This window comes from Oryzias latipes, chromosome 19 (assembly GCF_002234675.1).
Source record: "Oryzias latipes chromosome 19, ASM223467v1".
NCBI lineage: Eukaryota > Metazoa > Chordata > Actinopteri > Beloniformes > Adrianichthyidae > Oryzias > Oryzias latipes.
In genome coordinates, this window is record NC_019877.2 from 10,604,443 (window position 1) to 10,622,256 (window position 17,814).

At 41.3% G+C, this 17,814-nt stretch overlaps 1 protein-coding gene across 2 annotated transcripts in view; it reads right to left on the reverse strand.

The window, feature by feature from the left end:
- zmiz1 (zinc finger MIZ-type containing 1) overlaps window positions 1–17,814 on the reverse strand; it is a 98,384-nt gene that overhangs the window by 8,610 nt on the left and 71,960 nt on the right. The window contains exons 4-6 of one of the 2 annotated variants that reach the window (XM_004080409.4): window positions 16,295–16,408; window positions 14,121–14,226; window positions 95–230 (exon numbers count right to left, since the gene is read on the reverse strand). In XM_004080409.4, coding sequence (XP_004080457.1) covers window positions 95–230; window positions 14,121–14,226; window positions 16,295–16,408 — 356 coding nt within the window. Of the gene's footprint in view, window positions 1–94; window positions 231–10,116; window positions 10,236–14,120; window positions 14,227–16,294; window positions 16,409–17,814 lie in introns of those variants that run through there. The other variant, XM_023949845.1, reaches the window with a different exon arrangement.

Consider the following 17,814-nt stretch of genomic DNA (forward strand, 5'->3'; position numbering starts at 1 on the left):
TGGGGGCACACAAGAAGAAAGGGTTTTTTCTCCTTTATTTGTCTATCAACACCCCCTAGGACATAAAAACGGGCACCACATTGTGAGCACTGACCCATGTGAAAGGCCGGGCTTCATGGAGCTCATAGGAGGCTGCATGGGCACTTTTCCAGGAGGCTCGTTCTGCCTGTTCTTCTGGTGACGGAGCAGAAGGAGGCGTCCCAGCTCCTCACACCACGAGGACAGGAGGGCTGGAGAAAAGGGAGAGGAAGACAACATAGGGATGCAATAAGTTAGGGGTTCATATATTGATCGTTACAACCACTCAAAAATGTTGCAATGGAAGTAAGAAGGAATGCAGATAAAACAAGAGTGTATTTTTTAAATTAGAAATACAAAGTATTGAAAACCTCACAGATTACAGACCTGACACAGAAACGGACATCCCAAAGAAAAAAGATGCAAATCCAGACACTCTTTTTCATGAAGCATGTGCAACAGACAACAGATGAAACCCCAGATGACAAGTCATCAGATTTTTTCCACGTTTTCAAAGAGACCATGAACATGTTGCATATATGTCTTTTCCAGTTGGGCACAAAAGGAATCTTGTTTCTCTGCTTATGAATACTGTGCTTGTAATGGCTGCTCATCACCACTAGGGTTCACTCTGGGCCCACAGGTGAACTCCTCCGCATCTTGCTGTGCATCCATCCAACTTGGTTAGACAGCTGCTGCCAAGTGTGTTTGATCAAATCCTGCGCTTTTCATCTGCAGTGCGCGTGTTTGCACTATGCAAACAACAAAAGACTCACTTTTGCCTTTTCTATGCCTCTCACCTCCCAAGCCTTTCTCTGCGGCGTCGGGAGAAAGATGGTGTGGATTCAATCAATGAGGAGAGCAGCCGCCTCCTCTTATGATTCACAGCACTTTTAGGCTGAGATAGGAGCTGGAGGGGAGGGTGGGAGAGACAGGGGGCTTGGTGATTTCAGCTGCAGTTTGTGCAAAAAAAAAAAAAAATGTCAGTGTGACAGAAAACAGTGCGGGCAGATCCACCCTGCTGCCACAATAAAGGCTGAGTGAATGTGTGACGGAGGAGACTCCCGGCTAATGTGGCTGATGGGAGGGAGGCACAAACAGAAGCTGCCTGCCAGCACAAACATGGAATCTCGCAGATCTGGTCACACGCGGATGCTCACAAACGCCGCACTGACTTGTTGACGGACACGAGGAAACACGACCCAGATTTATAAAGAGGATGCAGATTTTTACGGACACACAAGCAGCCGCGCACCCCAACAGGCACCTCCTTTCCCCACATTTGAACAGTGAGCACACCAGCCTCGCTCTGTGAAAAGATGAGGGCTGGAATACAAAAGACGTGTACAGATGGTGCCAGCAGTCTCCCAGCGTCTCCCTCCCCTCACTCCTTTAAAAGCAGCACGGGGCTCAGGCACAGAGGCAGCTGGGTTTTTTTTTTCTCCTTCCCGCCAGCTCATTCTTCCTCCCTTTCTTTCCGCCCTCCTCTTCATCCCTCCCTTCCTCCTGCCTGCTCTCGGCAAGGCAGGTGCCAGAAAACGGGCCGCACTGCTGCTCCAGAGAAGTGATCTGACTTTAACGCGTCAGGAGAGGCTGCTCAGGTGCATTCCCACTAAAAAACACTTGGAGGTGAATGCTGAGATTTAGATGTTGCTTTCAATTAAACTTGACCGTATCAGAGCATGGATAAAAGGTTTATGAGGTCTGTGTTCAAATGGCCCGCAGTGTTTTAAAAGCGCCCTCCTTCTCCTCAGACCCCTTCTGATGGAGAGTTTTCAATTGAAGACCCTGGCAACCAGCCAGCATGTTACAGCTCAATTAGGTCCCATTATTCTCCTCCAACAAGGGGTAACCTGCACTTTGTCATGTTGATAAACATGTCTCTGCAATTTATCCCCTTGCTACGCCATGGCGAGGCCCTCTGGCGAAGCAGGCGCCATCCTCCGCATCCACAGCCGCAGGAGGAAAAACAAATAGAGCCTAAAAATGTCAATACATCGAACATATGAAGAAAAACAAGAGGAGAAGCAGCGCCACAGCCTTAAGAGTAATTACTCCACCCTGATATTAAATAAAGAGCTAAGCAGCCTGTTTGAAGGTGAGGCCCTCGCAGGATATGTGAAAGCAGGAGGACAGCATCCAGTTTTTCGCCTCCAACTTCACCCACTGAGGACAGATGATGAGCACTAAACAAATGTTTCTCCTCCAAATGACTCATCTGTCCTCCTGGGTGGAGCCAAAACTCCAGATAATTGTCTCAAGTTCTCTGGAGCAAAAATTGGCGTTTGAGGCTATGGAGCATCTTTTTGCCATGTTTACACTGGATTCCCTGGCAGTGTCTTTTTCTTCCACAAGAAGAGGGGGCTATTGTGCCTGCCTGGTGGATACCCCCAAGGGCACGGCTGAGTCTGAGCCGTATTGATATTCTGGTGCTCAGCTGCCTGGCCTGATGGTCAACCATGGTGAATGGGGGGTAAACACATCTACTGGGACTAGATGGGTGGGTCAGTAGCTGGGTCCGTCAGTTGCAGCCTCACATGCGCTCATAAAGCCCCAGGGAGACATGACAAATGACACGGACTGCATCCCTGACAGTTGTTCAATGCTCCGTCCAGTGATGATACCTCCACCCGCCTCACTTCTGCAGGGGGCAGAGAGATAATCTGTTTGGTTCTAATTATTATAAAAAACTCACATCCCCAGAGTCACAGAGAAATCTGCAAAATCAAATGTAGACTCATTTCTTTGGACGAAAACAATAGTTTTTTGGCTAATTTTACAGAGATTTTATTTGTGACCATATGCTATAATATGCAGAGTTATAATCCTCAGACTAAGCTATTTAAACCGTGTGCTAATTAATAAAAAAAAGGGTAGTAAAATTATTAGAAGAAATTTGCTGGGAGATTTGATTTCAGTCTTGTCATCTACAGACAAAAGCATGTATCATAATGGCCAAAGTCACAATTATGGATTATAATTTCACATTTAGGTTAATGTCCTTTCTATTTACAAAGTATTAGTTGTTAAATTTGCCCGACTTGATCAACTTAGAAGATCTAACAAAGATACTGAAACTGAAAACACTTATTTGGTATTTTACACTTGCCTTGATCTAAATAATATTTTCAATAAAATATGATTATTTTGCAGATATTTGATATCCTGATTGTTTTTAAACATTCCTGTCTGTATATTTAACCATTTATTACGGATATCCCACTGCGAGTGATAAAAACTACCTAAAAAGAAACTGAGATTTGACAAAAACTACATGAAAACTGAGTAACACAAGAGTGCTGTTCATTTCAAAATAAAGTTTAAAGTTCACTTTAAGCAATGAAAAAAAAGTTGAGGGCAAGCAACCAACGCAAACCACAAAGGAAAAACAAGTAAATAATCAAAAGTAAACTGAATGATGTTTTGAGGTTTTCTAGCTCAAGAAAACTTTCTTTTACAAGTTTTATTCGTACAGCTGAGCTGCTCTGACCCCAACGTGTTACTCCTGTTTTCACGCTGTCCGTTGGTTGTGGATGGGTTCTTCCTTAGAAGCTATTTGCTGGAAAAAGATCCAATGTTAATGCAATGACTAAGCTCTCAGAGGTGGCAAAAATAGTGAAAGTAGATGTGATTTAGAAGTTACAAACAGACAAACTACCGCGTCTTTCGAAATATAAGTTGTATTTTTTGCATAGTTTGGCCAGAGGTGCAACTTATACTCAGCTACGACTTTAAAGTGACATTTCTTGTAGATAAATAGGCTTATACGGTCACTGTTTTCCCACTAACAATCACTAGAGTGTGTGTATTTGCTTCTAAAAGCAAAACAGAAAAAAAAGCACTGACCTCAGCAGAGTTGATCCAAATCTACACAGACGATGAAAAATTCAACAGATTCAACAGACAACAAGATGAAATGTTCGTTCTTGTTCTCATATTTTGCTAAATTAATTTCTCCCAAAAGTGTGACTTCTACTCTAATGCGACTTATATTTGATTGTCTCGTTCGTTATGCTATTTTTTTGCGGTCTACGACTTATTTGCCGACTTATAGTCCAAAAAATACGGTAACTGTCACAGCTCAGCCAACGTGTCTGTTGCTGATGTGTTTACTGTTATTTTGGCTGTAAATTGAAAGCAGAACAATATTGTCGAGACTTGCCGATAAAAATGGAATCAATTATTAACTTTTTGTGTCACAATTGAACACTCGTCTACTTTTCTATTTTTTCGTTTTCCTCTTTTTTCCGAGGCAGTTTCCTGAAGAACAGGAAGATGCTTACAATGGTTGTTCACCCCCCCCATCCTTTCTTGTGCTCTGACAGACACCTGCTCCAGTCAACCCTGACCTCCTTCCCACATAGCTTGGCCGTCAGCGTTCACGTAAAAAAACCACAGCGCACATCACATCAGGTTGAAATCAGCGGTGGTACCTCCTCGCTTTATTCCCAGACCAACTGTAACATTGCAGTTACATTTTTTTCTCTCTAATCCCCCCTTCGTCAAAAATCACGACCTCCAAACAGCTTGTTTGAAGACATTCAGCCAGGAGCGCTGAAAGGAGAACAAAGAGCACGAGAAAACTAACAACCACAGCTCCAGTGAGTTCCACTCCTTACTTTCTGAGGGGGCTCTTTTCACAATCTGCCCTTCACTGCCTCCCTCTGCTCTGTCTGCCCAGAGAGCTCTGAATGGACACAAGTCTGCTGCAGGCCAAAGTCTAATATAAGAGTGTCTAGGAAGCTTGGGTGTTCCTGGATACTGGGACCCCTTATGAGGCACAAATAAGCAACTTAGCTTAAGCTTAAGTCAAAGAATTCTTCATTTTCAAGACAGACTTCCCAGGAATGTGAAGTTTTTGAAAAACTGTGACTTGGCACAGACACAAGTTCAGAGGACTCATCTCTTTGTTATCGTTCAGAGACACTTCTCTCCCGCATTATCACTTCTGGCTCTCTCTGGAAAGTTGATGATCCTGAGGTCCGTTTAGAGACTGCTCAGGCCTGATGCCTCACAGGGAGCCAGACTTGCTGGCTAGGTTTTATGGCCCATTTCAGTGTAGCTCCAGCTTAAATACAGCCTCCTGCTGGCCACAATGCCTTGCCATGTCCATCCTGGGAGAAGAAGGGGGAGACTGGATTTGTGCCAAGAAAGGTTTTACTGTAGCTACAAAGCACATGTGGCCATGTGGAAGCAACCAGATCAAGAAGAGAATGCAAGCATTAAATACATTAAAGTTTATTTCTTCTTTAGACCATAGGTTAATTGTAAAATATCCAGCCTTCCATTTTTTAACAACTGAAAAAGTGAAAAAAAATGAAAATACAATACAGAATAAAAAAAATAAAATACAGGTCAAAATTTCACACTGATTGGGCGGATCTAATCATAGAAACATCTTTTTAAGAACAAAAAACTGGATCTCCTTTAGCATAGGCAACAATTCCATATTAAACCAGCCAGCTATTCAGTCTGTAGGGGCTAAAAAAGGGTGAAATCTGTTGAGTTTTCTCCCCCCTGCTGAGGTTTTAAAGCCAAACTTCTCAGCAGACTTACATTCGGTCATTAGTCTGTCACTGTGTCTCTGTTCTGGCTCCGTGAATCTGATAGGATGGAAACTGCTTCCAAAGCTTCATTTATTAATGAGCTAAAAGATGACAACAGTCGGTAAAGGTCAATATTTCAATGTTTATCAGCTATGTTTCATTAACTTTTCTGTTGCACTCTGCGTCCCGGCTTAGCCTTTATCAAAAAAACAAATACATAAAATCAATGACTAATTTGTCACAGCATAGCTAATAGTTGGGGACTTTGTTATATTTAGATATTTGTTCAAATTGAAAAGAAGCTAACAAAGCTCATATATGTTCAGTAATATTTTCAGAGTCTATTTTTAAGGAGTTTGCAACTACTTCTACACAGATTATCAGATGGGCAAAGAAACAATTTCCAGGGTTAGGACTGTCTCCCAAAGCAACAGGCCAGTATTAACAAAGGCCTAGCCTTAAGCTCCTGTCTGCCATCATACTAATTAGGCACAGAGCAGATGCATCCCAAGATCCCACCTCAGGGTGCTGGCCAGTGTCACGGCTGATTCACCTGTGACCTTCCCATGGTGGAACAGAGATAGGCAGAATCAGAGGCTGGTTCTGGCCCCCTTCAGGGCTCATTAGATACACCCATATGTGCAACTGTTTAGGATTTCTACAAAAATTGACAATTTTTTTGCCAAGTGTGGTCCTTAGTTCAAATAGTTAAGTATCTTAATGGTAGCTTAAAATAACTATTATTTAAACCATTTTTTGTCTGTTTGTGTAATTTATGCGTGTTTAGTTTGTGAGTTTTATGTTCTTTTTTACTTTTATATATTACAGTTATTTATGTGGTACTTTTGGTAGATTTATTACAAAATATGGGCATTTTCTAAAAGGTCACAACAGGTTATTCTTCCTAAATTAACAGACATCATTTTACTACCAGGCTGTTAGTAAACAGAGAGAAAAGACTAGGGAAAAAATTGAGTTGTTTTGGGGATGTCAGAGTCCATAAAAATAAAAGTCCAATAGGGATCACTGAAGAGTGACATGGACTTTGAAGAAATCGGATGCACAGAATCAACTTCTTTTAATGTTTTCGGGGGTCCGAAACTCATATATTTCAGTGGGGAGAAGATTTGCTGAACCAAGCTGGGATGTGTGGCTTCAAGTTGGGCTGTAGGAGCTGACTGTGAACAGGGTTCAAGAGGGAGTTCCCAAATCTCTAGAAAACATCTCTTCACACGAGATGAAGCATGTTATTCTGTTGTATATGTTGAAAAAAAATGTACCTAAGACATTTTTCAATGAATAATTGCAGTCCTTTTTCTGATTTAGAACTACTTTTGATTTAAATTCCTTTTGGCCAGAAATGTGGGTGAATTTTGTGCAGAACTGGCAACCGGGGAAGCTAAAAAAACAGACTGGAGATGCACAAACACAGTGACGTAAGAAGCAATACCTGTAAATGGAAAAAAGGTTTCTGCAAAAGCTTACATGTAAACTTTATCACACTGGTGATACAAATGAAAACTTTATTTAAAAAATAAACTCTTTAAACAGACAGTACATCTTGGTAGGAACAACACGTGCTAAGAGGAACACGCGAGATCCATTTAAGCTGACAGAATAACAGTAATGAATAGTTGGTTGGAAGTAGGCAGTCGCTCCAGAGCTAGCCAGACAAATCCTCACAAACACTCCCTGTTACAAAACTCCTTCTGTTTGTGCATGTTGAGAATCGTCCCACAGACACATTAAAGGGAGGAAAAATGATTTGAGTTATTGCCCAAACCGAGATTTCAGTTTGCAGATGAACAAGAAAAAAATCCTTTTTTTGGTTCAAAGAAAAGAACTCCTAACAGCACATTGCCTCTCAGATAATAATGCTGCCTCGGTAACCTTGGAGTAAAAACAGTCAAAACAATAGTTTTATCATAAATTACAAAGATGCCTAAAAGTGTAGAACAGAAAGTGCTTGGTTATTGAAGTGAGACAGTTTTGAAAAAGCACAAACTTTAAAGTTTCAAACTTGCAAAAAAAAAAAAAAAATTGGAAAAACGGCTTTAAAGTTTCCATTAGCTCACTTTAAGATTGATTTTAAAAGCATGTTGTGTTTCTACTGTTCAGAACTCTAAACATGAGGGATGCTAATCTGATATCTGAGAATTCCTGGGTGAGAGGAAGTCTGTGTACAGCCCGTCTGGCGCTTTGGGGAAAACCTAATGCAAAACGCCATTTCAAGCAGGTCGGAGCAACTCCGAAAGATAATCAAGGCCACTTCGACCCTTCGTGTGAGCTCAAAGTGGGTCAAAGGCTGCAGTCCGCTGTTGCATCACCGTCAGGCGAACATGGCCAACCCCCTTTCTGTTGTTTTAAGTCTTTAATAGTTTGCCCTACCCAAAAAAAAAAACATTCATCTGAAAAGTAATTTTACAAAGAAAATCACTAACCACTTAACCAGAAATCTTATAATAGAAACAAGGAGTTCCACACAAAGGGAAAATTAACTAAAAAAGTTAACTGTTAGAATTGACTTAAAACTGAATGTTTTACAGTATATACAGTATTTTAAAATACTGATCTACCATTCATAATAGCATATAAAGGGTTTTTTGCTAGTTCAAAGCAAATGGTTTGTACTTTTTGAGTATTCTATGTACCTAGTTGTAGTTTAATTGATTTACGGCACATGTGTCAAACTCAAGGCCCGGCGGCCAAATGTGGCCTGCCGTGTCATTTTATGTGGCCCGCAAGAGCATAAAAGTTTTTAATTTCTTAAAACATTTTTTTTTTAGTTAATTACTTATTATTTATGTGTAGCTGCAGTTGTAATTATTCAATGTTTGCAGGTCTTATGTGTGTATGCAGACAAATTGTTGTCATCAAACCATCAGTTGGATACAAGGCTGTGGGCAGCCTTTTTTTGTCAAATGTTACACGTGTAATACACGTTCTTTTTAGCTCAGTTTTGTTATTTTTCTTTATTCATTTAGACAGTCTGATCCTTCATTAATGGAGTTATGTGGGTTTTAATAAGTGGACAAAAGTTAGAGGATTTATGCTAGAGTAACAAGCAAACGTATGTTTTCTATGCAACTGTAATTGTCACTTTAAAAAGTTAGAATACAAAAATAATGAGTTGTTTAACATTAAGGAGTAGTTATATTTATTTTTCATTACATTTAGTTGCATGTATAAGTTATATCTGGCCCTTTGAGGACAGCTGCTATGCTGATGTGGCCCTCAGTGAAAATGAGTTAGACACCCCTGGATTATGGTGACAAAAAAAAAACCTAGAGTAATAAGTGGAAATTAATCTTTTTAGAGCAAAATGTGAACCAAATGAGTATATAATCTTAGCACAAGTTGGCTCATTTTAATAAATCCTCGTACAATTTAAAACTAGTTAGTATCTTTGAACATACATTTGATTTTTTTGTTTCCAAAATAATGGCAATAAATGCCAGTCTAACTAGTTAATATTAATTAAACTTTAAAATGATTTTCTTAAAATTATATTGAGTTTTTCTGCTGTCAAGTAGAGTATGAAGCAACAGGATTTTAACTGGTGTTAATATACGTTTTTGTATTTTTCTTAATGTAACAAAAAAGTCTAGACTTTGCTGATTTTAAGAAAAGCTTGGAAATGTTGAGCAAAGAGCAGCTAAAACTATTCTAAACCTGGTAAACTATCTTGAATGTCTAAAAACGAGGTTTGAAATCTTTGTTTTAAATCTCCCTCTCAGCAGCTATATCCACCTTTCTTCTGGTCACAGAGAACCCCCACCCCCCCTCAAACACCTGACAGCCCACAGCTCTGCAGCTTTGTCCCAATGACAGTTGCAAAGACCCCTCCTTACCCCTCCATGCCTCAAATGCCACCCACACTTCAACCACACAAACTCCAGCAATGTCCTTGCCAATTTATCCCAACCTACGACTTCTGATCGTGCATCTGCAACTGCAGAACAAAGGCAATGCAGCAATCTCTGCACGACTGAAGCTAGCAGCTGTTTTAAAGCTCCCTCTCTCCATCCCTCCTACCTTCCTCTCTTCCTTAAAACACTCTTCCTCTCCCTCCCTTCCCTCCTCCTCATCTCCCTCAGTGTCTCAGGGCAGCAGCTTGTCTCTGTTTTCCTCTCTTCTCTCCCTGCGTGTCCAGTGACTGCCTGCACAATACGCATCAATTATTCATGGCTGCTCTCTCTGTTTTGCAGGCAAAAACCAATCACAGATGGAGTCACTGCTAATGGGCTCCTGCTGTACTTGCCACCGATTTCTTTGCACTCAAGCAACAAATACCCCAGAGACAACGAGAGGGAGAAGAAGAAAAAAAACAGGGATAAGCTGTTTGAAAAAGAAAAGAAACCTTACGTAGCACTAAGAACCTGGAGGAGAAGAAGGGACGCAGGTAATGTGGCAAAGGATTCACCTAAACCTGGAGCCGGGCTATGCAGCAGGAAAAGGGTTAAACGCAAAGAGGAGGAGGGGGGGGGAGGCAGAGGGGGTGGGAGGATAGGCAAAAAGTGAAAGGAAGAGAACCAAATGCTTATCTCCTCACCTCGGATGTATGCAGCTGTTATTGATGTATCTTCTCTTTCTGTCTAGTGATCCATTGCTTGCTCTCCCAATACACACATCACACAGAAGCAGCCACAGCCACTTTGCCAGAAGGGAGAACGGGAGGGAGGGGAGGGAAGGAGGGAAAGAAAAAAAAAAAAAAAAAGGCAGCTCACATTTCAAACTTGCAAAGGGGGGTGGTGCCTAATGTGCTAGACAGCCTGTGTCTTGGCCTGGTTCCAGAGCGACGAGTAAAAAAGAAGCCTCAATCAATTCGTTTAAAGCAGCAGTCGCTGCGAGGGCGCTGCAGTGCAAAAGTGGCGACAGAGCAGGTTCAGGTGAAGCGCAGGACTTTACCCCCTTAAAACTACAGCTTCAGGGAAGTTAATCCCCCAAACTAGTCACTGACTGTAATTAAGGGAATGAAAGAAGAAGAGGAGGAGGAGGAGGAGGAAGCTGTGTGTTGTGGCTTCCTGATGCTCAGAGGTTTGCTATCAGAGAAGGAGGGGCTAATTAGACCACATTTGTCTTAGCACACCAGAGCACGGCTAATCTTTTGAATAAATAATTACACAACTATAACCCACTGTCGGAAGACATACAACCAGAGGCCAATCTTTTATCCTCAAGCACCCAACAACAGCTGATTCAACTCTTTCATTTGTGGTTTCAATTAAAAAAAAAGGAGAGTTTAGTTTACAGGAGCGTTACTGGAATTTTAGTGCAGATAAAGACGGCACCGATCCCCGCCTGCTGCTGCTTCAGAGGCAGTTCGGACCACGTTTCATCCTAGTGCGTTTCCATCAGAAACGGGCACCTGAACGCACCCATACCAGGTTAAAGATTCAGTTTGTTTCCCAGAAGCACTTCACACAACCCACCTATGTAGCAACACAACGCAACAAGTTCAATTTTTAGTTTTCAAGTCTGAACTGCCAACATTTATAAATTATTTACAATTTTTTTTTAAACTAACACTAAGCCAAGAATTTAGAACTTTACTGCCTGAAGCATCAACACTCAAGGAAGTAACTTGGCACAAAAAAAAGAAAAATTTGCTTTGAGCTTTGACTTTTTCAAAAACAATATACCGTCTGAATCATGTCATGTGAGAAGCACAGAACAAACTATTATAGCCAAAACTCCTGAATGAAGGCTGGGAGATCTGCCCCTAATGAATCCTAGAAGTGTTTCCACCTGCAGAAGAACAGAAAAACCTTGATCTCCGCTTTCATTGACCGTATCTGCTTTTCAAGCAGCTAACATCAGCAAAGTGTGCGATGGTTGACTTAGAGCCCCGCCCCCTCAATGCACATTAGACATGGTTGTGTGCTCAAAGGCTGTAACTTTACAAACTCTGATAGGAAAAAATCTCTATGTAAAAAAATAAAAAACAATCAGATTTTTGAAACAAAAACTAATAGACGGAGTAAAAAACTTTTAGAAAAGTCCGTCAGCGTTAGGCTGGAGTGTGTTGTGTGGATGTTTCTGATCTTATAGGCTTTATAGGCAGAGATCTTCTCAGGGCTTGTCAACTCCATTCCTGACCTCTTAAGCAGACTGTAAAACAAGATCCCCCTTGAAACTGCAAGTAAGTGAAAATCAGCAACAATTTTTTGCATGAAAGCTTTAAAAAATAGTTCAGAGGGGTATCAAACTCTACATTTTATTGATTTTCCTTTTGAGTTGGACGTTTATTAGCCTTTATTGGAAGAATGTTGTTTTAATTGAAAAAAAGGATTCCTCCTCTAATCAACCAGCTCCTTCTTTTTCATTCTTTGAGAAGTTGGAAAACTCACTTTTATTGCCTTTTATTGGCCTACAGGCACAAAAACAAATTAAAAACAAAAGATTTCAAAGCAATTTGCTTAGGATTTCAGTTTCCTATCTGTATCAGGAGGAAACTGTTAACTCTAACCAACAATGCTTCCCGCCTAGACTTGAAAACAGCCCTGCATGTGTACAACAAGTGTGGGGACAACCCAGCCTGACAAGAGTGAGAACTAATTATCTGCTGAATGGCTGGTTTACCAGGCGTTTGTTACATGTGAGAATGAATGGCCCGAGGAGCTGAGAAACTTCAGCCGCTCCTCCCTTTCATGAGCCCTTACGCTCTTTAGAGCCGAGGAATTCCGAGGGTTCGCTGAGGCGCGAGCAATTGGGAATGTGCCGCTCTGACCCTTGTGCAGAAAAGAAAAAAAAAAGAAGAAAAAACTGGTGTCGGAGCATTTTGGTGACGCCCCCAAACCGAATGAATCGCTGTGGCATAGTGGGGCTGAGGAGCGAAAGTGGGCTTGTAATGAAATGTAGCCAAAAAAGGGTGAGTGGGTGAGGGGGCTTGATAGGTTTGCCCACATTGAGCAAGTCACCCCCCCCCCCCCCCCTTCCACAGAACTCCTGCTGCTCTACAGAAACTATGTCCCAGAAAACAACACAGGTTTATGATTTGGGGCAAAAACAGCACACTCATAAATAAAAGACCAGTGGGAAGTCTTTTAAAATAACTAAAATATAATAGGAGAAGGTCTTTAAACTGTTGGAGGCACTTTGTGAAGAAGATGTCAAAACCCATTGTAGGTGTCAGCTGACTGAGAATATCAATTTCTTTTCTCTTTTTCTCTCAATTTTCAACCAGTTAGCTGAGAAAAGACAGGCATCCAACACCAAATCGGACTTCCTCAGGGATTTTTTCCCACTGACCCGATCCACTGTCCACATGGCAGTTTCTCAGCCTGCATTAGACTTTTTTGAGCAGACTACAAAAGCCTTCCAGACTTTAAATCTTCTGGATTCAGTCATAAATGATATTTCGAAGTTAGAGGGCCGAGCAGTTGATGCCACAAGGACCTTGTCATGTGATCCATTCCCTCCCTCCGTCGCTCGGCAACAGCCCTGCTGGATATCAGCAGAGCAGGTCCTCCCTCTGGGGCCCAGTGGGAGTATCCTTTAAGAGCCATCTCCCCAGGCTGCCGGAGAGGGCTTTCTTTGCGCTTTAACAGCCTCCTCGCCTCGGGCCTCCTCTCTAAAAGTTCTGTCAGCTCTCCTTGTGCTACTGTATCCACACACTCTGTCTCTTTACAGGAGTCTCCTCTCTAAATATTCCTACATTTTCAGATACATAATTGTCCATGAAATGTACTTTGGGATGCTGCCTAGACTAAAGCACTCTCAGCTTTCCAAATGACTACTGTTGCAGGAAATTATTCAGACAGAGAATCAATTGGCAATCTTATCTAAGCCCCTAAAGTAGGCCATGAGATTTGATTTAGCATTAAGCAGAATTAGAACATTTGGTGGTGTTACTTAATTGGAGGCAGAATGATTCCCCCCACTCCACAGCTGACATATCAGCAACACTTGGAGGTTTATGCGAAGCTGTTCAAAAAGGCAAGTGGGAGTGGAAACTCAAACAATATGTTGCCCTGACTCAGGACTTTAGAGGGCCCCGCGGAGTGGCCGAGCACACTGAAGCAGAAGCGCAAACGAGCTTTCCTCATAAACCAAGACAGGTGGAAAGCACAAATCACCAGCTGTAAAAGAGCAGGAAATATTCCTGCTATCATCTGAGCCGCTGACAGCCCATACGTCTTCATTCCCGTCTCGTCTCAGCTCGCCTTTTCCCCGCTTTGAAAGCAACTTTGAACAATCTACATCTGTCCCAGCAATCCATCACTGAGCTCAGACGATGAAGTCGCATAAATGCAGGAAGCCATCGGTGCCGACGGCGGGGCTTTGTCCAGCGTGACAAATGCAGCTTTCTGCTGAACTGTCAAAAACCAGAAAGAAATCCAGAAAACTGAGCTACAGATATTTCTAAGTTTAAGCTACTCAGATGTTTTTGATGGAAAATATTTACTGTATAACATTTTTTGTGTACTTTCTGCTGTCCAGAAATAGTGGGTGAGTCCCAGAAGCTGTTTGCTAAAAAGACAGATTTAAAGTTTGAGCTCACGCTGACCAGCATTGACAGATGGTCTGTAGCGGTTGAGAAAACTCCAGGCTTACCTGCTGATTTTGGAGTGAACTTGTCCCTGTTGGCAGCGCAAACAGCCAGGAGCCGGTAGCCAAGGTCCAGATCGAAGCCCTGCTGTGCTGCTACTCGACTGACCACCTGAAAACAGCGACACATGCCTCATGATCTACCCCGAACAACATTTAAAATACGTTTTTCATCTTTATGAGCCACATTTTCTTCTCAAGAGTGACCCCCAGCAGCATCACAGACCCAGATCTACCCCAAAGATAGACTCACTACGGGTTTATCAGTTCCATATGAGCAGCCTGACGGCACGATAAGGAGAAAATGTGGCCTCCAGTGCAGCAATGACCCACTGAGAGGAAGCATTAAGAGCAACATCAACATGTCACAGTAGGGGATGTAAATCACAGTTGCGTCCCGCACATTACTTTGATTTATCTGCTCCATTATCAGCTCAAAGGAACCCGCTCTGATCATGTAAACCTTCAGGACCAACAGGCACCACTGCGGAGGAATTTTTTTTCCAGCTTTTTTCAGAGCTGCTGTCACACTTCAAGACAAGTCCTGAGGTAGCACAGCTGAACGCAGCTGCCCGCACCATATCATTATCTTTGTAAATATAGTCTAGACATAAGGCCAAACACTATATCTGGTCTTTATTTATGGGAGCCCTCTATAAAAGAAATGAGAATAGGCTGTTTAATTAAAATCTATGTGAGCAAAGATGGTAATTTTAGTGTAAAAAGTTAAAGTAATTTTAAGTTCAGGTCTTTAAATGACATGTTTGACCTCCAAGAGGAAAGTGTGTGCTTTATTTTGCACACATTAAACTGCTTTAGGCTCCTGAGAGTGTGAGAAGCAGCTTTAAAGATTACAACATATGCATTTTCTAGAAACAAAACCCTAATCAGTGAGCAAAGAACAGTGTTCATAGATTTTTATTTACCTAATATAAGTTTATATGTACTTTTTTAGAGAAAATTATGCTTTTTTCTGTCCTCCTTATTGGTAAACTGTTTTTATTGCTGCTTTATAATGTAATGCTTTAAAAAATGTTTAAATGTAAAGCGCATTTCTTTCTAAATAAAATGTATTATTATTATTAAAATTATAGCTAAAAAACTCAACTTTTCATATTTTCAATGAATTTTAGGAAAGGGAGGACTGGCAGAAAACAATATGACACAAGTACACATAAAGGTCAAGCAAATCGTGTCAATAACTAAATAACAAGACAAAAAAAACACAAATAAAACAAATCTTTCTTGCATTTTTAGTCAGTGAATTTTGTTTCAACTTTTATGATGAATATGAACACATTTCTCAAAAAATATTTCCGAATTAAACCAAAGGCCTTTAAATAATTTCCATACTGAGGTCAGAATAAAGAAATGCCAAAATGTATTCCTTTTTAAAATGGTCTAACATTCTGTAATAAAACTGCTTTAATATCCATTTAAAAACACATTCTGTTTATTCTTAAAGAACTATTATTAAGGATGATAATATGCTCTTTCGGAGGTACAGGCATGATAGAAAAATTGCTATAAAATACGGGGTTATTTCACATTTGCATTAGTTTATCCTCATTTTCACCACACCTGCATTAGGTCTGCTGAGCCAGTGAAGAAAAAATCAAGAAGCATTGTGATTTTCACAGCAGGAACACATTGAACTGGCCAAACAGAAGGAAAGCACCTGCTGCTGCACATTAAATCAGTAGCAGGAGCTCCAGTGCAGGGATGTGTCACCGTGGTTTCACTGTGGTGCACCAACACGAATCTGCTCACATTCCTCGACTGCTGCAGGGGAGCAAAACCATACCAGACGCTGCTGTGAGTAAATAATGAAAACTCAGGTAAAAGGTGAACCTGTCCTCATGCACTGATATTTTATTAGTCTGTTTTGAGTTTAGAGCAAAAATAAATTATTAAAATATAATTTAAAAAAAAAAAAATGTCGAATTTTGGATGAATCTGAATTTGTTTCCTGTTTTCTCCAAACAAAGATTCAATCTTTTGCATTTTCGCCATGACCTCACTGAAGATCAGGCGGCCAGATATTCACTCTTTCGCATCCCTAAGGGAGTTATGGAAAGAGCCGACGCAGCAGCTCCTTTAGTGGCTCAGTTTTCCGCCCTTGAACCTGCAACTCTGAGGTTGCAAAAAGGTGGGGGTGGGTGTTAGCTCTGGCAACTTACCGTTAGGCATCCCATCAGGCTTTGCTCAAACGGGCGCTGAAACGCTCGAGGATCCCCGCACCAGTCCAGCAGCTCTGTTGCTGCCGTTTGAAAGTTTGCCGGGTTTTGTAAGTGCTGAAAAGAAAAGAGGAAAAAGGACAGGAGTCCATTTGGTGAAAAGCCACACAGATGAAATTATCAAAATAATAATAAAGAATGTATGGATTTGATTCTTTCAGGATGACAAGCGGGAAGGCAGGTGTCTGAAATGTAAAGAGCGTATTAGGAGAAAACGGTCATATCATTTACTAATCAGTTAAAAAATGTTTTTGTATGAATATATATACACAATTTCTTTATCATTACCAATATAAGATAAATCATCACTTCTTCTATATTGGGTTAGTGCTGAGAACTTGGGATACAACTATATGATGCAAGATCTATTTCTTTTTAAAAGGTTCCACATGCGTGCAAATCTGCACCAGAAACGCTGACCTGAAAGTTTAAAAAAAACGAACAAAATTTTGTGAAATTAAAACATGGCATTGCAAAATATGAATCTAAATTCTCATTTTCACTTGACACTATTTAGCACATTTGCAGATTTCAGATTTGTTAAAAGTAGCTGGCATTGAACTCTCAAAGGTGCTCTTTACTCTCCTCAGGTGTATGTAGAGTCTCCTTTTTACTGAATGTGATAAATCTCCCTGTGTGCCTGCATGAATAGATGAGCCCTTATTTCACCAGCTAGCCTTGGGCTGTGCTGTGACTTTAGATGACAACGGGCTCCTTGACCTGCAGGTTCTCCTTCATGGCAGTCATCGCCCTGCTGAAACCAGCAGCTCACTTCTGAACTGTGTTGTCATTCTTTCCAACCATATCATAGATGCTGATTTTATCCCCCCCTCCAAAAAAAAGAGGGAAAAGGCTTTTAAACCTCACTAAAAATCACTTTAGAGAAAGAGGAGCACACACAAACCACCTCCACTCCACAGTAATCTCCAGCCTTTGGAGAGATTATGCGTGCAAGCCTTTGTAGTGCACACGCTGCAAACAGGAACAAATGGACTCCCACTCCACGGCATCAAAGGTAAATAGAGTGGTTTTGTCAGCTTATATTGATGGTTGCCTTCTTAATACCTCAGTGTGCTTTGATTTCAGAGAGCGACAGAGGAGGAAGCTGCAGCCGAGCGGCCGCTGTCTGCTTTTTTCCTGTTTGTTCTTTAGGGGGCAGCAGAGGTCAGAGCTGGTTATAGCTGCTCTCATATCTTTTTTTCAGCGCTGCCGTTTGACATGGAGAGGATGAAACTAGTCCAGTTTATTCCACTTGCTGCAGGGGGTGGGGGGTGGGGGGGCTAAAAGAAGACATGGCTCGGTTGGAGAGCGTGTAAATCCTCCTAAAGGGTACATTTTCCTAGAGAAAAAGCAGCCATTCACAAAAACTAAATTTAGATAAGTCTAGAATCTAACACATACAATCAGAGCAGTGTGGATGGAAGGCGGTAAAAGGAGGTGGATTTTGCAGAAGGGCGGGGTAG